Here is a 22,640-nt window from a genome sequence, read left to right on the forward strand (position 1 = left end):
TGTTGTGGTATGCATGTTATGTCCTGTCCTCTTGGCTCAATTTTAAACCACTGTAAAACACAGTAAATCAAGTCTATTTTGGGTTTCTGATATACATGCACACTGGCCCATATTACAGCAGAAATCAGGTTTCTAAGACAAGACTATTTAACCCCATTAAACAAATGCCATGATATAAGTAACATAAGGACAACACTGTCAACAGTGGTGTTGCCCTCAGCATATGTATTTACTATCACAGCACTGTCAAAGGATTCTTTTTTTCTTTTAATCAGATCAAAAAATTCAAGGACATAGTGCAACATTTGGCAAAATGAAGGGTCTTACAAAAGAACAAGAAAAATACACAGCATTGCTTTTTGCCTTGCACTACTTCAGCTTTCAAATACTGCACACTGACTATGAAGTGATGCTGTACACACAGCAATACCAGTACATAAAGTAGCTTTCAGAAGTGCATTCTTCTTTATCATGATTTAGGTCTCCACTGTTTTAACATCTTAAAAATTCCTGCTTGTGTATAGGCATGAAAAATCCACAGACAACCGACATTTTCCATTACCATCATGACAACTGGTCACCGTTACTGACTGAATTCAAATGTGTCTCAAAATACCAGCAGATGTCAGAACTGAAAAGCCAGCAGGAAGTGTACAAAATGTTTAAACCATGTAATGCAAGTCTGTGACCTTTTCTTCTGTCAGTCGTGTCACGTCACTCTGTAGAGTTTCCTGTTCTGTTGCTGCAGAAAAAGAAAAAAAAATCTCATTACACTGCAGCTCTACCACTAAACAAAAAATAGACTACATTTAGAAAGATGATATGTAAAAATAAACAAACAAAGCAGATGAGGAGATGACGGGATCACTGCTGCAGTACAAATCCCAACATATGGGAATTGTATTCAACTACCAATCCTGACTTCCAGAGCTTTTAGACATCCTCTGTGTAAGAGCAAACTGCCTCATGTTGTCAAACGCAGTAAGACATGATATAAAGTGAAGGGGCACCAGGGTCATCTTTAGTTCTTTTAGCTTATGTACATTATGTAGAAGACCTAGCCACCTGACTAATTTAACACTGGCTCTAGTTTATTTGGTGACATTGACTAATTCTGATACGACATCCTGACATCAAGTAAAACTGGGAATAATGGGTTGCTGATGACAACATAAACTCATCCATATACACATGTAACAGTTTATAGGAGTAATTTTGTAACCTTTAAAAAGTATGCTTACCTAGCCTAAGAAGCCTGCCACTGCAGTGGCAACTTGCACCCTGACTCTCTAATGGATGTCCAGTTTGTAAAGCCTAGAGAAAAGGTGAAAATAGAGTTCTATCTTGCTGTCATACAAATATTTTGTATTAAAGCATTCCTGAAAAAGGCTGTAATGGTAGAAGTTGCCCCAGTACCGTGTGCCCTAGACTGACCTTGTAAGGTTTTGTTATGGTTGCCTTAAATAGTGATGCAACCAACCATTTAGCCAGGGTTTATCTACAGACAGATCTTACTTGCAGGCCTGATATGAAAAATACAGAAAGCTGGTATGTCTGCCTGAAATCCTTTTATTTTGTCCAAATAAAACCCTAAGCTGTATGTGCATCAGAGAGGCAAGTGAAAAATAAAGTTGTGTAAGTTAACTTACCATAACTGTAGATGTTTGAATAGATCACCATTGCAGTAACCTAAGCACTACAGGTTACATTCTGCCAAGGATATAACAAGTGGCCAGTATCCAAAACTTCAGGTCACCTTCCAAGTGCCCTAACTGCTGAAAGGTGAGGGGAGGCACATATAAAGTCAGTCACCCACCCTTCAAAGCTTTCTTCTCTCAGAGATGGGAGGTTAAAGTCCTGTCATTTAGGTACATGCGAGAAACAAAAGTAAATAAAAATGTCCACATCCTGGCACAAACAGGGAAAGGGTGTCAACTACTGCAACAGTGATCTATGTAAACATCTATTGTTATGGTAAATTAACTTACACAAATGCACTACACTCATCATTAGATACACAAATGCGCTACTCATCAGATACACAAATGGACTACGTTCATTATTAGATCTCTGTTGCAGTATCCTGAGCTACATGGGCAGATTAACGGAGCTTTAGAAAGAAGGAGAAGGGGCAGAATCCAGGAGCCCCTAGAGAATAGCTCTAGCAAAACTTGCTATGGACCTGGAAAATGTATCTGCTTTTAATTTTTAATGTACGCACAAAGGACCACATTGTTGCCTTTAGAACACTTCTACAGTCTACCCATTTCTCAAAAGCTACACAGAAAACAAAGGTGTGGGGGACTGGGCCCTTGCCTGTTATGGACTTGTAATGGGGAGAGTAACAGAAAACAATAGCATGAGACAACCATTTGGAAATTTTCTGGTTTGACACAGATTGTCCTTTTTTCTTACCCTCATAGGAAATAAACAACTGATCAGAACTCTTGAAGGTTTTAGTCCTGTCAACATTGTATCAAAGTTGCATGTGGGCATTCACAATATTCAAAAGTCCTTTCTCTATAAATTTCTGGATCTGGAAAAAAGACAGGGAGATGAATAGCTTGACCCTAGGTAAACTCAGAAACCACTTTAGGCATAAATGAAGAATCTGTTCCCAAATAGACTCTTATCTTTATGAAAAAATGAGATAAGACTGAAGCTTGTAACTTGTATACGCTTTTTGCAGAAATCAGAACAAAAAGTAACTCTGTTTTCCAAGTTATGACATTTAATTCAACTTGGAGAGCTGGTTCAAATGTGGATAAAATGCAAGTTTCTCTAGAAGAAAGCTGAGAAAGACACAGCCACCTCTCTTCTAGATGAACAGATATGAAGAACCCTTCTCAAAAACTGTTTGACTTGAGGCTGGGTTGAAAGGGGGATCCAAGGGCAGGCAAGCAGAAATGGTAGAGAGGTGAATCATAACAGAATGATTAAGGCAGGCCGAAAATAATACTCGCATACATACTGAAGAACCAGAGTAGCCATGCTTTAAAATTGCCCTGGTCCTTAGTCTGGCATCAAACAGAAAATCTCTTCCACTTACCCATGTATGATTTTCTCACAGCAGGTTTCTTAGCGTCCTTTAATACCTGCTGCACACTCTCAGAAAACAGATGCCTAAAAGGTAATACAACTATCATCCAGACAAGCAAATTAAGTTGAAGGCTGGGGTGTATCAAACAACCCCTACCCTGTGCAACTAAATCCAGTCTATGAAGAAGCTTGTAGTAATTGTCCCTGGCCATTTTCAAAAGAAGGGAGAAAGTACAGTTGTGTACACTTACCATACATGTAGATGTTCGAGTTTCACTGTTGCAGTCATCACCTGTGGGTTATCCTTGCTGTGGTAGCCCTCAGCCGACCTGAATAACAGAGTCAATGTTTTTGTGCACCGGCTGCTGTTGCCTGCAGTCTGACGTCAGATAGTCAGTACTTTAAAGCAACGCAGCCAACATCATTACATCAGTTTTTCTTGCCCTAACCTATCAGAAGCACACTGGAAGAGAAGTGTTCCTGGTGGCTAACAGCCACCCTAGGAAACATGTGTCCCCCTAGAGGAAGATGAGAAAAGGGGGATGGAGGGAGGGAAACCAAGACTGCAACAGTGAATACACCTGAACATTTACATTTATGGTAAGTGCACACAACTGTACTATGTTGTTCTTGCTTCACTGCTGCAGTCATCACCTGTGGGAGGATTCCCAAAGCTACGGCAAAGGGTGGATGGAAAGATAGGGGTCCTAGGTATGGGTCAGGAGGCCCTGCAGAATTGCAGAGGCAAACCCTGCCCTAGACTACGAAAACAGAGGTAGGTGGTAATGCTTTGTAAAGGTATGGATAGAGGTCCAGGTGTCCGGTTCCAATATGTCCCTGATAGGTACTCCTCTGAGGAAGACAGTGGAAGTGGAGGTTGCCCTAGTGGAGTGGGTACAGATTGACCTAGGGATGGTTTTCCCATGTAGTCTGTAGCAGAAATGGATACAGTGAGAAATCCATTTGGAAATGGTTTGTTTGGATATGGGCTTCTACTCTGCCCCTAGGGCAAAGCTTACAAGAAGTTGGTCAGTTTTTCTGAATGGCTTAGTGCGGTCCAGATAGTATCAGAGTTGTCTGTCATTGTCTAGTGAGTGTAAAATTCCTTTCCCCTTGTTTTGGGGGTTGGGAAAGAAGGTGGGAAGGTGTATGGCCTGGTTAAGGCTCAAATCAGATACCACCCTGGGCACAGAGGAGGGATTAGTCCTCAGGGAGAGACTGTCTGCATGGAAAATTATGAAGGGCTCAACAGCCATGAGAGCTTGAAGTTCTGAGACCCTTCTGGCAGAGGTGATAGCTAGTAGAAAGGCAGTCTTCCAGGAGAGGTATTTCAATTCTTTTGAAGCGACAGGTTTGAAAGGAGGTGAGGTTAGTTTCTCTAACACACAATTCAGGTCCCAGGGTGGAGTAGGAGGTCTTTTGGGAGGCCTGATATTAATTAAAAGCCCCTCTGAGGAATTGCTTAACCAATGGATGACAGAAGAGGGGTAGGTCTGAATCATAATGGGCAGAGATGGCCAAGGCATGGATTTTAATAGAGGAGAAGGAGAGGCCATTATTGAGCAACTCTGCTAAGTAAATCCAGGATGAGGGGGGTGGAGGTGGGTCCTTTTGATTGCTTCCAGGAGCAGAATCTTTTCCATTTTCCTGCATAAGACTTTCTTGTGCTGGGCTTTCTGGCCTCTGTGATGATGTCCAGGATCTGTTTGCTTAACAGTGACCTTGTTAGTTTGTAGTGTATAAGCCATGCTGAAAGTTTGAGGGTCTGTAGGTCTGGGTGCAGTACCTTCCCCCTCTCCTGGGTCAAGAGGTCTGACCTTAGGGAAAGCAGCTTGGTGGGCTGTAAGGTCAGACTGTGTAGTAAGTTGTACTAATGTTGTCTGGGCCAATCTGGAGTGATGAGGATGGCCTTTGGTCTCCTCTCTCATTTTGATCAGAACCCTGGGAAGAAGGGGCAGAGGAGGGTATGCGTACACAAAAAGGGAGCTCCAGGGGAAGGCCAAGGCATCCGCCTTCCATGCTAGGAGGTGATATTCCCTGGTGCAAAACTTTTGCAGCTGGTGGTTGAGGTGCGAGGCAAAGAGGTCCACCTCTGGGGTCCCCCACTTCTGGGTGATTTACAGAACAATTTCTCTGTGGAGCTGCCATTCATGAGGGTCCAGTAAGTTTCTGCTTAGATGGTCTGCCAGTGTGTTGTTGATCCCTGGTAAGTACTCGGCAATTAGGTGTAGCCCCATGGAGGTGGCTGTAAGCCACAGACTCATGGCTAACCTGCACAGGGGGCAAGACTGGGTGCCCCCCTGCTTGTTGATGTTCCACATTACTGTGGTGTTGTCTGTTTTTATAAGGAGGACCCCTGGCCTTAGATGGGGTTGGAAGGAAGCCAGAGAGTTTTGCACTGCCATCATTTCTTTCTGGTTGATGTGCAAGTGGAGTTGCTGGGCATTCCCAAGGCCTTGGGTACACCTGCCTGCTAGGTGAGCACCCCAAGCTATGTCTCAGGCGTCAGTGTTTACTGTCTGGTCAGAAGGGTGGAGGATGAAGGGAAGACCCTTGTTCATGGCACAGGCCTCTGCCCACCAGAGAAATTTGCCCCTTATGCAAGGGATCAGTAGAAGGGTGGTCTCTAGGGACTGACTGCTGACACCAAAGGCTCTTTAAGTACCACTGAAGCTTCCTCATGTGAAGCCTGGCGAGAGGGATGAGGAGGGTGCAAGATGACATGTATCCCAGGGCTTGCAGGAACCTCCTCTCAGTGAATTGAGTTCTGGAGGCCAGCTGGATGAAGTAGAGAGGCAGGAAAGTCTGCTTTTCTGGGGATGCGAAGGCCATTAGGGTTGCTACGTCTAGCACAGCTCCCAGGAAAACAATTTTCCTGGTGGGGTTTTGCTTTGATTTTTTCTTGTTGATGGTGAACCCTTGGGAAGTTAGGAGTTTTCTGGCAAAGAGATGGTCCTGGAGAAACTTTTCTTTGCTGTTCACCTGAATGAGGCAGTCATCCAGGTAAGGGAAAATCTGTATATTTCTCTGTCTGCAGAAAGTTATAGCCAGGGCCAAGCATTTGGTGAATACTCTGGAAGCAGTAGATAAGTCAAAGAGTAGTGCAGAGAACTGAAAATGCTGATTGCCTGCTCTGAAGCGCAGGAATTTTCTGCATGATTCTCTGATGGGGGTATGGGAGGTAGACATCTTTTAGGTCTAGTGTCACCAGCCAGGCATTTTGAGCGAGCATAGGCAGGAGCTGCTGCAAGGTTAGCATTTTGAATCTGGGGACCACCAAGGCAGTGTTCAGTTTGGACAGATCCAGGATGGGGTGCCAAGTGCCCTCTTTTCTGGGAACAAGAAATAGTCTGGAGTAAAAAATTTTCCTATTTGATCCGGAGGGACAGGTTCTACTGCCTCTTGGGGCATTAGGGGTTTTACCTGTTTTAATGCCTCTGCCCACTGGTTTGGGAGGGAGGTCTGGGTAGCCTCTTGGAACTGGGAGTTTGCTGAAGGAGAATCTGTATCCCTGAGAAATTATTTTTAACTCCCATTGGTCCTTGGTTATAGAGACCCAATTGTCCTTGAAGAGGGTGATCCTTCTTCCTAGTTTTAGCTGAGTGAAACAAGGGCTGAGGGGGGAGGGAGAGTCATTGTGAGTGCTTACCATAGAAGCTTGGCTTAGAACTCCCTGCCTTGGAGGTTGAAATGATCCATTGTTTGCTTCTTTGCTGGCCCTGGAATGGGGGCCTGGATGTCCTGTCCCTGTGGGGCTTACTTTGGCCCTGTCTGCTGGGTGCAGGAAAGGCCCATTGTTTAGAGGGGAAGTTCCTGCTGAATCTGGGCAGTTGAACTTGAAATAAATCTTTTGCTGTTTGCACAGATTTTGCTTTGTCTTCATTCTTTTTAAGCACCTCTTCTTTCCCCCCAAATAGTCATTCCTTATCTAGGGGTACATCAATACGTTTAGACTTGACATGATCAGGGAGAGGTTGTTCCTTCAGCCATGCATGTCTTCTACTAACAGATCCTGTCACTTCTGCCCTGTTAGAGGCTTCTAGGGCATCATATCCACATTGTAATGAGTGCTCGGCCACTTGACAAGCAGAGTGTAGTAATTCTGCCAGCTCTCTTGATTTGGCACCATCAGGGTAGGTAGTAATCTTCTGTTTTAATTGTTCCAAAGTGTGTTGTTGATATTTTAACATACAGAACTGACCATTGAGTGCTCTGACAGCTAAGGTTGCAGAGGTGTATACTTTCTTACCCCATCTGTCCAGAGCTCTAGAGTATTTGTCAGAAGGATGAGGATTCCTGGCAGAACTAGTCTTAGCTCCTTTGGGTCCCTGTGTAATGACCTCAGGGTCTGCAGCAGGGTGCCTGTACAGGTATTTGTGAGAATCCAGTACTCTGTAGTACCGGTCAGGTTTAGCAGGGGCAGGAGGCAGGGCATCAGGAGCTAAACACTTCTAGAATAGGTGGGATGGCCAGGGGTCTGTGCTGGGGCAGGTCTAGAAACTCTCTAAGTCGTTTCTTTTACTGTGGGTAGTCCTGAGATTCCACTGAAAATGGTCCCCTGAAGGAGTGAAGGGTTTCCCTGAAGGAGAGGTGCTCTGGAGGGGAGGCAGAGGGGATTGATTCCTCTGCATCTGAATCCTCAAACAGTTAAGGGCTGTTGCTCCTCTTCAAAGGCAGAATAATCAGACTCCTGGTCTGTCAATTTCTGGAGAAGGAACCCTTTTCCTTTTAGGAGTGGGGGTTTGAGTACCTCAGATAAGGGAGATGAGATCCTCCACCATTTTAAGCATTTGAGCTTGGGGTGGAGGATCAGTAGCAAGATGGTGGCTAGAAGCAGATTTCCTAGGAGTGGCCTGGCTTCTAGGTCTAAGAGAACCCATCGGTCTCTGAGGAACAAGTAGTCAGAAGAGTAGACGTTGTTTTTTGTCTAGAATCAGTAGTGCAAACGGCCTCAGCTCCGGACCCAACCGAGGGAGAGACAGCCAAAGGCTCGGAAGATGAAGTGCATTTCAAAAGGGTCTCGGCAGAGGCCTGCGTAGAAAGCGAGTCAAGCATCGGGGCTGTGAAAGCGCCTCACTGAATTCCAGAGAACTGATGACTTGCTTAGTGGTAGCGTCTTCGGAAGGCTTAGCCTTGTGTGGCATCTCTCTGTCTTTACATTTTTTTGGAATGTCGGTGGAAGGTTGGCTGACAGACGCCATATTGGAATTTGAAGATAGAATACGAAAATAACTGTCTACAAAAAGAGCTCTATGGCGAATGGTTCTCACATTAAATAGGGCACAGAACCGGCAACGAGGGACGTCGTGGTCTGGGCCAAAACAAGTGATGCAGTAAGAATGAAAGTCGCGGTGTGGGATCGCTTTCCACAGGTGAGACCGTTATTAACTGTTTCGGACATAGGTTAGAGCAAGAAAAAGGGTCCCCAATGGGATACTTATCTTTAGACATTTTCAGCTGAAATTCGACTTCTGGTAGCGACCGACCGGCACTCGTGCAAAATGCTTCTGCTACGGGCTCCACGTCAAGAAAGACTGGTGTAATGACGTTGGCTACCTTGCTTTCCAGTACTGATGACCTGATGTCAGACTACAGGCGACAAGAGCCGGCACACAAAAACATTGACTCTGGTATTCGGGCCGGCCGAGGGCTACCACAGCAGGGATAACCCACAGGTGATGACTGCAACACTGAAACACAAAGAACATCCACTGTTGCATGGGTCAAAAGGGAGTCACCCCAGTTATCTTTGGGGAGGGACTCACCCCAGTAATCTTTGGGGAGTCCTTCACAATCTTTAGAATGACCCTGGATATCAGTCGGAATGGTAGAAAGGTGTAAATGGACATTTTTATCGAACAGAATGAGACGGCATCCTGTCTTGCAAGGAATACAGGAGCAGGATGTCTTTAGCTGTCTATTGTGAATGAAGGCACACAGATCTATTTGAGGAGCTCCCCACAGCTGCATCAATTTCTGGAAAAACCCTGGGTTCTGTTGCCATTCGTGAGGGTCTGTTCTGATCCTGGTCAGTTTGTCAGCAGTAATGATTTGCTCTGATGGAATGTAGGAAGCCTGCAAGGAAAGACTGAGCTGAGTTGCTAGTTCCTAGGCTACCAAAGCTAGTCTGCAAATGGGGAATAACACAGCTCTCTACACAAAGTCTTATAAAGCATCTATGGTTACAGACTGAGTAGCAGCTGGAAGGAAGAAGGGAAGACTTGGTTTGAGAGATAAACGATCTACCCAGCAAAGCAGGTTACTTTTCATAAATCCAAACAGATTTTAGAAACCACTGATTTTTTCTCATGTGATGTCTAGGCAAGGGAGTCATGAGAAATGCAGAAGCCATGAAACTCAGAATCCTGAGATTTTCCCCTGGCTAAGATCAGAGGCTTGGTGGAGCAAAATCGGAAATTGTTCCTTGCACAGATTTACATGTTTACTTTCTTCGTGGAAGAAAAGCCTTTGTAGAAGATGTATTTAGGATGCATCACTGAAATTCTATCCCTGGAGAAGGAATGACAGGCTACTTCTGTAAGTTTACTAGGGACTCCAGACTGAGAAGGAGGTCCTTCACCCAGGCCAGGGATTCCTAACATTTTGAAAAAAAAGAGAGTCTGCAAATATAAGGTAGTTATCTAGTTATCTAAACATGGAAAAAGGTAAATGCCTTGCAACCTGCAATGAATTACTAGAGCTAGACACTTTGCAAATACCCTTGGAGCTGCAGATAGCCCATGGGGGTAAGACAGAATTGAAAATGTAAGCCAAACGCAGGAAATCTTAAAAGGCGTTTGAAGTCTTTGAAAACTGAACTATGACAACCAACTATTAACTCTTTAGAGTTGCCCAAAATCTGACATACGGAATGAGGGGCAACAGAAACTGAAGGGAAAGCATATTGAATTTTGGGATTTGATATAAAGGTTTAGAAAAGAGCTAGAACTAGTATCTAAGCTCATCCTTTCTTTTGCACAACAAAGTTTCTGGAATAAAAACCCTTCCTAGTTTGTTTTGGGGGAACTAATTCTATGACCCCCTAGAGACAGACATCTGTCGTGAGATTAGAGGAAACAGAAGTTTGGTTTGAAAGATGAGTAGAAATACTGTGAAAAGGGGAAGGAGACCCCCACTGCTACCTTTAACCTTTCTGAATGATTATCAGAACCCACTGTCTGAAGTTATCTGATGCCACTGAGGAAAATGAAGATTTAAACTTTGGGAAAGATTTAAAGGGTTGCCAGGGTGAAAGAGGTAAATAACCGATGGAACACATTGTCAGTCTGACGCTTTGTACTGTCATTGGCTCTGGGAGGCACCCCAACTTCTTTTTGGGGGAGCTCAGGTAATTCAAATGTCTCAGCTTTGTAGCACATTTGCCTTGTTATTCTTTTGGCTTTCCACTAATCCCAGGGTGGTCACCACATGTTTACAAGTAGTCTTTGCCAAAATTAGGCACTCATTCATACAGCAAGGTCCTAGAATGATCAGACCAAACTGATAAACTACACTGTTTAGTTTGTGTAGCCTGTTTTTTTTTCCTTGACAAACACCACCATGTCAATATAATGTATCAGCAAACAGAGTTGTGTGCTTTCTAATCCCCTGTTCAGGTTAGCTGTAACAATACGGAATCTGGCATCAATATCCATCTCTTTGCTTATTACATTCCACTGACAGAAAGCCCTAGCAGTCCATTTGAACAGTTCTGTACCCAGTTTCATTAATGGAAATTGAAGCCAAAGGTCTTCCACAATCTCACCTTGCTCTGGGTATTCTGGAGAGACCCATTTACCTACCCACAGAACACCATATCTCAAACTTCTGACTTCATGTACCCGTCACACAGTTTTAGTAAATGAGATGCTTCTTTTCTTCTGAACAATCCATTATGTATACCTCTCCTTCCTGAGATACCCCAGGCACTGAGGAAGACTGGGTAGGGCAGGGCTAACTTGATTCTTCTGGCACCAGTTCCCCCAAGACCACACAGACTTTTCCTGTTCAAGTTGCGCAGAAGAGGTCCAAGTACCTTTCCCACATCATTCAATCATCTGTCAGAACAGTGAGAAGCATGTAAGCACTGTAGCCTAAAACTTGCAACCTAGAAAAAGAATGGCGATCCCCAATGTGAATAATTTCCTTCAAAGGTCTGAAGGATCATTAAGGGGACCACAAAGTTTAGAGTAAAAAAAAAAATAATTTTTAGCAAAGTCTCACGGCGTGTTATGGTACACAAAGTGACCAAATCAAAAACAAATAAAGCATCAACTTTTAACAGTGAACCATTCATACTCAAAACACCTGTTAATGATCTAATTAAGAGGGTCTACTGCCCTTCCATGGTTCTTTCAGGCATGAGGCATGAATAACGGAAAGCCAACTAACAATACATGTATATTCTCTCTTCTGTGCACCACCAGCAATTAAAAATTGCAAATAAAAGTACTTATTTTTGCCAGCAGCTATACTTAAATTATCAAAGGAAACAATTACAAGAGCTTGCAGCCTAACAAAGTCATAATTCTCAATAAAAATTAAAATGCCTTTGTATTCAAAAATAAATAAACTAGAGAGATAAATCCGGGAGAATCATAGAAACTAAACCAAAACATTGAAAAGAGATGTAATAAGAATCAAATACCAGTATTTCCCCTTACAACAATTCTGCACTGCTAAACGTAACCTATAGTCACAGTGAACACACTCATATTATATTATCTACACATTAACATCAAAGCTGATTTGTCTACGCATAGGCTAAACTCTTGGCTAGGCTTATAAAGGCCTCAGGGCCAGTAGTCTAATAACTTCCTACGATCCTAAGTAAGCACTGCAATGCTGTACACCTAATATTAAATCTTCTAGTCCTTTGACAACAACGTCCATACTCAGTTTCTGTAGCAGTCACCATAGGAAAGAAAAAAATGGGGAGGGGGAGGGGTGGGAAAAAAAACTGTGCTATGAGCAAACTGCATTACACTGACTGTTTAGAACACAAATCTTCGATGAAGAAGAATTAAAACTACTTTCACAGGTTCATAGGAGTTTACTACATTAATGGCCCTAGGGCCTTTACAAGCCTAGCCATGTTATACTAGTGATCCCTAACTTGACCTTGACCAGGTGATCATTATTCACAGACAGTCTATGATCAGCACCGACTGCTCCTGTCCATGAGGGACATAGGTGCCACCACTGGGAGGAATTTACAGTCTCCCATGCAATTGTCTAGGTTGCGCTTGAATAGGGTCATTAAGGAGTTTTGGTTCATGTGAACTGGGAGAATATTCCAGAGCAGCAGCAATCTTTTGGAGATGCCATCTGGCTCTCCAGCAAGTTTGGTTAACGTTACAGGCTAGGTCAAGATCCCTGGAGTAACTCCTGTCCCAACTGATTTGCAGACATGTAACGAAGGGTCAGAGATTGTTCTGTAGGCCAGTCTCAAGTCACCTGTCAGCAGCCTGTAGAATACAGTGTACAGTTCATAGGAGGTTACGAGGCTTTACAAGCCTAGCCATGTTAATCCCAAGTATCTCCATTTGTTCTTTTTGGGTAGTTCGCAGAACAAATTTATGAAGAGAGCATGTCTGTGATTAACACCGGCTAACCCTGTTCATGAGGGACATGGGTGCCACCCCAGGGGTGAATTTGCAGTCTCCCATCCAATTTATCTAGGTTTTGTTTGAATAAGGTCAGCGAGGAGCTCTGTTTTACATGAATAGGGAGTCTATTCCAGACAAGTGGCAGACATATCTGTCTCTACATCATAATCTGTTAATGTCACAAGCTAGGCTGAGATCCCTAGAGCGAGTGACTCTTGAGCCATTTGACTTGCAGATGTGCAGCATTTCCATTAGGGCAGAGTTGGAGACTGCTCTACAGGCCAGGCACAAGTCACCTCTCAGCAGCCTATAAGATACAAAGTAAAGTGACAGGGCTTTCAGCCTGTCCACACTGGTTTGGAGTCTCTGTATTTTCTTAGTTTGAAACCCCTGAGGTCTCTCCAGCTGCTGCAGGTGTCTGCTGATGTACATGCAAAAGGGTGCATTATACTCTTTGTGGTGTGATGACAGTCAAGTACAGTGGAGTTATAACAAGCCTTAATCTGGATGCTATGCACTTGCTTACGAGGTGCTCTACATAGAAGGCTTTCCTTATCTCTATGGAAACTTGGTGGTCAAAGTTCAGAATGCCATCAACTTGTGTTCCCAAGTCTCACACCACTGGGTGTAACTCAGGGGGTGCTATCAATACTGTAATTTGTAGAAAATTCCATTTTGGCAAAGGGAATAATAATGCATTTTTTTGCATTTAGTTTTAAACCATGGCTTTGGCAGCAATCATTTGTTTGTGCTAGCCCTTCTTGTAAGATATTGACATCATTGGGGGACTCAATGATTGCTTCCAGTCTGCAATCATCAGCAAACTTGGTGAGCCAAAACTGGTCTACTTTAGCCTGGATTTCTGAGGAACAGATGGCAAACAGTAAGGGGCCTAGCACAGACCCATGTGGTACTCCACTGGTGATGGGAGACCCATGTGGTACTCCACTGGTGATGGGTCTACAGGTGGAGGCGGAGTCACCAATTTTGACAAAGTGTGTTTTGTCGGTGAGCCAATTGGCAACCTATCTAGTAATGTAAGGGTTAATCCCTATCTGGGAGAGCTTCTCAATGATGTCAGAATGGGGAGTTGTGTTGAAAGCCTTGGCAAGGTCAAGATAGGCTTTGTGCACAGTCTTACCTTCATCCACTGCTTCAGTGACATTCTCAAAGAAGTCTACCAGGTTTAATAAGCATGACCTGCCCTTTACAAAGCCAAGAAATAGCATCTAGTTCACAAACTAGAAACGGAACCAGTGGCATGGAAACATTCATAGTAGCTGCCTTAATTAATACTCATCTTCTAAACACAGGAAAGGTTTCCAGAATTTTCTCTGTTGTTCCTTAAGTCAAACTTGAAAGGAACAGTCTTTTCCAACTATTACACCTTTGGCTGTTACTACAACTCTTACCGCAACCATCTTCCAAGATTCCAATATGTCCAGTGTTTCTTGAAAATCTAATAAATAAAACAGTATAGCTTACTTTAAATCATGGTCCCTACAAAGTTTCACAGTTGAAAAAAGTACAGTTTTGTACCTACCATAAATGTAGATGTTCGAGGATCCACATTGCTGCAGTCCTAACTATTGGGGTAGTCCGCTGTCCAGTCGGCCCGAATACCAAAGTATGGTCAGGGCGCATTAGACCAGGGTACTAATGCGCATGACCGACGCCATATCCTCAGTCTTTTCTTGCCCCAGATGTCAGAAGACCCTGAAAAGATAAGGCCAAAAACCAAAAAACTCCCAAAATACCTGCACCAAAAAATATATGTACAATATATACACAATTAGCAGAATATAACCTCACCTACACAACCACCCCTAAACACAGAGGGGAAGGAGGGAGGGTAGGACTGCAGCAATGTGGATCCTCGAACATCTACATTTATGGTAGGTACAAAACTGTACTATGTTCTTCATTCCACATTGCTGCAGTCCTAACTATTGGGTAGAATCCCAAAGCAGAGGTAAGGGAGGCTGGCAAATCATAAGGAAGCAGGAACTGACAACATGCCTTGCAAAATAGCTGTGGCAAAACCAGCCCTAGACTTAGAGTAGAGAGGAAGGTGATAATGTTTAGTGAAAGTATGCACTGAACTCCAAGTAGCTGCCTCCAAAATATCCTTAGTTGCCACCCCCCTTAGAAATGCTGTAGAAGTGGCAGTAGCCCTAGTGGAATGAGGCCTAATCCCAGCTGGAATCTCCTTGCCATGATGGGAATAACAAAACGTAATGCAACACCCAATCCACCTAGAAATAGTTTGCTTCGACACAGGCTTGCCCTTTGAACTCAAAGCAAAAGAAACAAACAACTGCTGAGACTGCCTAAAATCCTTAGTCCTGCTCAAATAATAACATAATAGCCTGTGTACATCTAAAGTGTGCAAAATCTTTTCCCCTTTATTTTGGGGATCTGCATAAAAGGTAGGCAAATGAATAGTTTGGTTTAAAGCCACACTAGAAACCACCTTAGGCATAAAGGAAGGATTAGTACGTAAAGATACCCTATCCTTATGAAAAATCAAAAGGCTCCACTGCCATAAGGGCCTGCAACTCAGAAACCCTTCTTGCAGAAGTAATGGCCAACAAAAAGCAGTCTTCCATGACAAGTATTTCAATTCAGCAGTAGCCCTCAAAAGGTTGTAGAGTAAGTTTCTCCAACACAAAATTGAGATCCCAAGCAGGAGTAGGAGCTCTACGTGGGGTCTTATATTCTTTGCCCCTCTAAGAAATTGCTTGAACAAAGGATGAAAACAATGGTGGGTCACAATCATAGTGAGCTGAAATTGCTGCAGCATGAATCTTAATGGAAGAGAAAGACAAACCTTTGTCCAGTAACTCAGTAAGATATTGAAGAGCCACACTCAAATTTGGCTCAGAAATCTCCAAATTGTTTGCTGCACTCCAAAATAAAAATCTCTTCCATTTTTCTCACTTTCCTTGTACTAGGTCTTCTGGCTTCCATAATCACATTTAAAACTTGTTGAGGAAGCTGAGACCTGCTGTCTTTCAAAACAGAATATGCCAGGCTGTTAGATGCAGAGAGTGAAGCTTGACATTGAGCAGATGACCTTCCCTCTGAGACAACAGGTGTGGAATCAAGGGTAAAGGCCATGGAGGCTTCCTTACCAGACTCCTCAGTAATGGGTACCAGTGCTGCGAGGCCAATCTGGAGCTATTAAAATCATCCTTGGCTTGTCTTGTCTGACCTTTAGAAGCACCTTTGGAAGAAGAGGCAGAGGTGGAAAAGCATACACATGAAGATTTTTCCAACTGAAAGAAAGAGCATCCACTTTCCAAGCTGTGTGATGAAATCCTTCGCAAAACTTTGGCAGCTGGTGGTTTAGTGGAGAAGCGAACAGATCTATGTCTGGAGTTCCCCATGACACTGTCAATTTTTGAAATACATGAAGATCCAGTTTCCACTGGGATCCATGATTTGTCTGCTTAATACATCTGCTAAGGAGTTCTGTGCCAGAAACCTTGCCTGAAGAGTTAGTTGCAGACTGAGCGCAGTCTCCCATAAAATCATTGCTTGTCTGCACAATGGGTAAGAATGAGTTCCCCCTTGTTTGTTGATGTACCACATGACAGTTGTGTTGTCTGTTAGAATCAACACCTGCCCTGGAAGAAGTAACTCCTTGAAAGCAATTAATGCAAACTGTACTGCTAACATCTCTTTCATGTTGATATGTAGATGCTGTAGTCTGGCAGGCCACTTGTCTTGTATCCACTTTCCATTTAGATGAGCTCCCCAAGCAATATCTGAGGCATCTGTCGTTAGAATCTGACTTGCCTCTGGCCGGGTCACAGAGAGTCCCTTGTTTAGGTGACATTCCTGAGCCCACCACAAAAATTCCTTTTGAATGCAAGGTATTATTTGAATGACAGTGTCCAAATCCTGGCAGTGCTGTGTCCACAGATTTTTGAGATACCATTGTAGCTTCCTCATATGCAGTTTGGCATTGGGAAGCACCAGAATACAAGATGCCATGAACCCTAAGGCTTGAAGGACTGTCCTTGCAGTCAGCCCGGACTGAAGAGATAGATGATGGAAGTAACTGGAAAGATTCTTTTGTTTGTCCAGGGTTAAAAAGGCCATCTGGGCTGCTGTATTCAGTCTCACACCCAGAAAGCACATGTCTTGAGAGGGTACTAGACTGGACTTTATTTCGTTCACAGAATACCCTAGGCATCTTAGCACTGCTATGACATATTCCAGATGCTGTAGAAGATCTTCCTTTTCTTGAGCCAGAATCAGGCAGTCCAAGTAAGGATAGATTTGGATTCCTTTTAGCCTGAAGTAAGCTATCACTGGAGCCAGAACCTTTGTGAATACTCTGGGCGTAGATAAGCCAAAGGGCAATGCAGAGAACTGATAATGAGAATTTCCAGCTCGAAAACACAGATACTTCCTGCAACGTAGTCTTATTGGCACATGAAGGTAAGCTTCCTTGAGATCTAAAGTTACCATCCAGTGATCTTTGCCCAGCAGAGGTAAAAGCTGTTGTAACGTCAACATTTTGAACTTGGGAATGTCCAGATAAGTGTTGAGAATAGATAAATCCAGAATTGGTCTCCACGTGTTCCCCTTCTTTGGTACTAGGAACAGGCGAGAATAAAATCCTAGGCCCCTTTCGCACAGGAACTGACTGAATGGCCCCTATTTGGAGCAACAGAGAAATTTGCTTGTGAGCCTCTGTTCTTTGAAGAGGAGGAATGTCTGGCATGCCTTTGAAAGGAGGCAAGGTATGGAAATAAAACCTGTAACCGTGGTGAATAATATCCAGAACCCATCTGTCTTGGGTAATTAAATCCCAATTTTCTTTGAAAAGAGACAGCCTTCCTCCCAAAGGTGCTGCCAGGCGAGAACGCATTGGCAGCTGAAAAGGCAGGTCATTGGGTCTGCTTACGAAAGGACTGACCCCTGCCCTCACCAAGTCTGAGCAGGGGAACTCCTGTCCTAGGCCTAAAAGAACCCTGAGTTCTGCCCCTACCACGCCTAGACCTACCCCTAGACTGGGAATCATAAGCAGGATAAGTCCATCCCTTAGTAGGCCAATTTCTACTAAACTTGGAGGCTGCACCTGCAAAAAATCTTTAACAGTTTGCATAGACTTAGCCTTGTCCTCCATTTTCTTCAAAACTGCTTCCACAGGCGAACCAAACAACACATCAGACTGTAAAGGAGCATCCAAAATCCTTGTCTTAACATGCTCAGCTAAATTCTGATCTCTCAGCCAGGCGTGCCTACGAAGAACAGAACCAGTGGCAGCCACCCTGGAGGAGGCCTGCACAGCATCAAAACCACACTGCAAGGAATGGTTTACCCACCTGTTCAGACACATGAACCAAATCCTGCAACTCTTTACACTCAATACCTTCAGCCAGAGCATCCACCTTAGATTTCAACTGTGAAAGAAGATAATTCTGATATTTTAACATGTGAAACTGACAATTCAACGCCCTCATGGCTAAAGTGGAAGAAGTATACACTTTCTTTCCCCATCTATCCAAAGCCCTTGCCTCTATCAGGAGGGACAGGATTTTTAACAACTGAGGCCTTCACACCTTTAGGCCCCTGAGAGACAGTTTCGGTCTGCCCTAGGACTCTTAAAAGATACTTATGAGCTTCAGGCACCCTATAATACCTATCCGGTTTAACTGGGGCAGGAGGCAAAGAATCAGGATTCAGGGAAGCCTCTGCAAACACATCTTCCACCACATTCAAAACAGGAGGTATAGCTAAAGGCCTATGCTGGGGTAAAACAAGAATTCCCTAAGCCTTTTCCTGGAATCAGAGAAATCTTGACCTTCCCATTTAAAATGCTCCCTCATGGAATGCAGAGTCTCTGAAAATGAAAAATCCTCAGGAGGAGAAGCAGAAGGAGTAGAATCATCCACATCAGAATCAGAATAAGGAGGGTACTCCTGCAAGTCTTCAGCCAAGACTCAAGCCTCAAGCATTGCTCAAAACTCTCAAACTCAGGTTCCACCCTAGGCCTCTTATCAGGAGGGGCATAGAACCCTAATCATAGTAATCAAATCCTCTGCCATTTTAAGCATATGTTTCTTAGGCAAAGATCCTGAAGCAGTAGGAGAAACCCCACAGAAGCTAAACTTGGCCTGCCCTCAAAGAAGCCTTGGAAACTGAAGGGAGGCTCTAACCACCTTAGGAAGAGAGGGAAGAACAGCCACCTGAGAAGCCCCTCAGCCTGGCCTACTTCCTGAGAGGATACATCCTGTAACAGTAAAGTCTCTCCCTGAGACTCCAAAGAAACACCTGGCAAAACCTCCGCTCCACTGAGCCTTCCAAAGAACCGGCGCCTGGGACTGTCGGTTCCTCCACCCTAGGCTTTGCTGCTTTATCTTTCGCTTTTAGCGCATTTTATAATTACAACGCTTCCCAAACACTAACCTGGCACAGTCTAACCTTCTCTTAATAGTGCGTTTGTTAAATCTAGCACAAGAGCGGCATCCAACAACGTCAGGCCCTAAACAAGGTATACACAAAGTATGGTAATCCCTATGAGGTATCTGTTTCCCACAAGAAATACAGTTATTCACTTTTTCTGACATCCGTTAAATACTGAGGCAAGAAAACCAAAATATTCCGCCAACTTTGATTCGGTCTGAAACTCTGACTTCAGAAACTTTCAGAACGCCAACCTGCACTCGCAAAATTGCTTCTGCATCGGACCATGCGGCAAAAGACTGAGGATATGGGACTACCCCAATAGTTAGGACTGCAGCAATGTGGAATGAAGAACATCTGGTTATGGTTGATGTCTTCTGCTTTCTGCAGAAAATTCTATTCCACAAAAACAGTATTAATTACAGTAGCTCAGATCCTGCTTTGCTTTCAGAGTGCAGCACACAAGTAGCTAAATAAAACACCAACTTTTCCTGTGGGGGACCAAGGGTGCTCCTCTTGTATTTTTGCCACTGGAAGACTACCCAATAAGCCATCTTTCAAATATTCCGGACTGGGGAATCTCAAAACTAGTCTCTTAATGAAGTTCTAATTTTTTTCTTTGACACCTGCTACCCTCTAGTTTTTGACAAATCCCACAAATATTTTCCTGCACACTACGTTCTCTAAATTTAGGCATCTAATGTACCTATTACGGCTTAATTATTAATCTCTGCAGTTTAATATATACCAAGAGTCTCACTACATCTTTCTAAACATACTGGAAAATATTAGGATACAACCAAACCCCCTAATACTAGGCGATTTCAACTACCCTGCCATTAACTGGGAAAACTACTAGTGTACCAACACCTTTGCCCAAAAGGATCTTGGAAGTCATAAATTCCAATGCCCTGGATCAACTAATCCATAGTCCCACCAGGGGCTCCAATATCCTGGATCTGGTCATTACCAACATGGGAAATTGATGCTCTACACCAGTGATCACCCCCTCGTTGGTTAGGTCTGACCATAAGCTAATCACATTTGACATCCACATCCCACTCCCACACCCCAGTAAGTAAACACCTATAAAAGACTTCTCCAAGGCCAACTTCATGCTACTCAAGTCAGAAGTGAAAAACTTCATAACACCCATGCAGATGGGAAATGAAAGTTCAACTGCCGAATCCTACACTAAAGCACTGTACGAGCACATCCACTCATACATGAATCATCCCATCACAAATAGAACCAAGATACTCTCCTCCAAAAAAAGGAAGCCAATCTGGTGGTCCCCTGTCATAAACAAACTATGCAACAGAAGGAAGAAACTGTTGCAGAAAAGAGGAAAATCCCAGGATGCAAAAAAACTCCCTTACCAGCCTCAGTAAGAAGCAGAGATCCCTCATAAAATCCCCCAAAGCTACTTACGAAAATAAAAGTGCCAAAGATTCCAAAGACAACCACAAGGCATTCTATACCTATGTCAAGAATCTAAATGGCAATGTTCAGATCTGCTTTGAGCTACAACAGAATGGCATTAAATATACTGATCCCAAGGACATTGTCAATATCCTGGCAGATCGATTCAGTGCCAACATTACCCCCCTCTCACCCACTAAAGGGCCCATCTCAATATCAAAAGATTGCCAAATTCTGGTAATCACGGCCACACAGGTTAAAAAAAGCACTCTCCAAAGCTAAGAATGCAGGATCCATGGGACCAGATGACATCATGGGCTGTGTACTACATGAACTACAAAAAGAACTGGCACCTCACCTAAGTGTCATGTTTAATCTTAGCCTCACCTCAGGCTTCGTGTCCACTGAGTGGTACACAGCTACAGTTATCCCACTCCACAAGGGGGGATCCACTTTGGATCCTGGGATCTAGTGTCCTGTCCAATCATGACCAGCCTGATTTGCAAGAACATGGACTGTATTGTCATGGAACTTATAAACAAAGACATTGGCAACCTTCAAACACTGGACCCCACCCAGTTTGGGTTTGTGAAGGGCCGATCGTGTCTCCTGAACCTGACTGACATCTTCGTATCAGTCTCCAGAGCTGTGGATGAGGGTAAGGTGGTCCACACAGCCTATATGGACCTTACCAAGGCCTTCGACACTATCCTCCACTCTGGAATCATAGATAAACTTACTAAGCTGGGCATAAATCCCTACGTCACTCGATGGGTTGTCAACTGGCTTACTGACAGAATCCATACTGCAAAAGTAGCAGACTCCAAATCCAGCTCCAGACAAGTGGAGCACCTCAAGGTTCAGTCCTGGGACCGCTCGTTTGGCATCGACTTCTCTAAAGTACAGGCCAACACTAAGGGACTCTGGCTAATAAAGTTCACAGGTGACTGCAAACTGGGAGCCATTACTGAATCCCCAAATGATGTGGATATTCTACAAAACAGCCTTACAGAAACAGATGCTTGGTGCCAGAGCAATGGGCTCAGGCTCAGTGCCAAGAAGTGTATAGTTATCCACTTTGGGAAAAAACATGTACCCATGAAATACCACAAAGGTGGCAGTACACTAAACACCAAAAGTGTGATAAGAGACTTCGGGACACAGGTGGACAGTGGTCTCACCTTCGATAACCACATCACCACAACTGTCAGGAAATAGTACAATTTTGTACCCACCATAAATGTAGATGTTCGAGTGTTTACACTGCTGCAGTCATCACACTTGAGTTATCCTGCCATCAGGCAGCCCAGCAGTCAGCCAGAGTTCCAAAGTCTTGGTCCAGCGTTGGTTGCTGTCGCTTCTTCCCTGACGTCAGTACGCCAGGTGTATATAAGATGCAGCCGACGCCATTTTCTTCAGTTTTTCTTGCCCCAGATGTCAGGTGCCCCAAGTAGGTAGGCAATACATATTGCTAATAAAAAAATACACATATAAAATAAAAACAATACCTTCAGTTACCAGCAAATACACCCCAAAGGTTGTATAGGATAGAAAGGTATAGATACGTCCAGCTATTTCAGAGGGGATGGAGGGAGGGTAACCTGGACTGCAGCAGTGTGAACACTTGAACATCTACATTTATGGTAGGTATAAAACTGTACTATGTTCATCGTGTTACACTGCTGCGGTCATCACACTTGGGTAGAATCCCAAAGCTAAGGTTGGGTGGCTGGTCTATAAAGAGTTAGGATTGGCTATGAGGCCCTGCAGAACTGCAGTGGCAAATCCTGCTCTGGATTTAGAGTAAAGAGGCAGGTGGTAATGCTTGGTAAAGGTGTGCACTGAACTCCAAGTTGCAGCCTCCAAAATTTTCTTGGTAGGTACTCCTCTGAGAAAGGCTGTTGAAGTGGCTGTTGCCCTGGTGGAATGTGGTCTGATGTTATTTGGGACTGATTTTCCATGCTGTGTGTAGCAGTACCGAATACAGTGTCCTATCCATTTGGAAATAGTCTGCTTTGAGATGAGCCTTGCCCTGTGATCCTGCAGCTTATGCCACAAATAGTTGCTCGGTTTTCTGGAAAGCTTTTGTTTTGTCCAAGTAGAAGCGTAGCTGCCTGTGTATGTCCAAAGAATACAGAAGTTTCTCCCCTT

General features: G+C 43.8%; 1 protein-coding gene across 2 annotated transcripts in view; it reads right to left on the bottom strand.

Moving 5' to 3' along the window:
- Positions 1-246: 246 nt before the first annotated feature.
- E2F6 (E2F transcription factor 6) overlaps positions 247-22,640 on the bottom strand; it is a 338,395-nt gene continuing 316,001 nt past the window's right edge. For both annotated transcript variants that reach the window (XM_044079134.1, XM_044079140.1), the window contains exon 6: positions 247-742. In XM_044079134.1, coding sequence (XP_043935069.1) covers positions 663-742 — 80 coding nt within the window. In that variant the 3' untranslated portion in view covers positions 247-662. The remainder of the gene's footprint in view (positions 743-22,640) is intronic.

Source organism: Protopterus annectens, chromosome 1.part1, assembly GCF_019279795.1.
Source record: "Protopterus annectens isolate FY-2018-M chromosome 1.part1, PAN1.0, whole genome shotgun sequence".
Classification (NCBI taxonomy): domain Eukaryota; kingdom Metazoa; phylum Chordata; order Ceratodontiformes; family Protopteridae; genus Protopterus; species Protopterus annectens.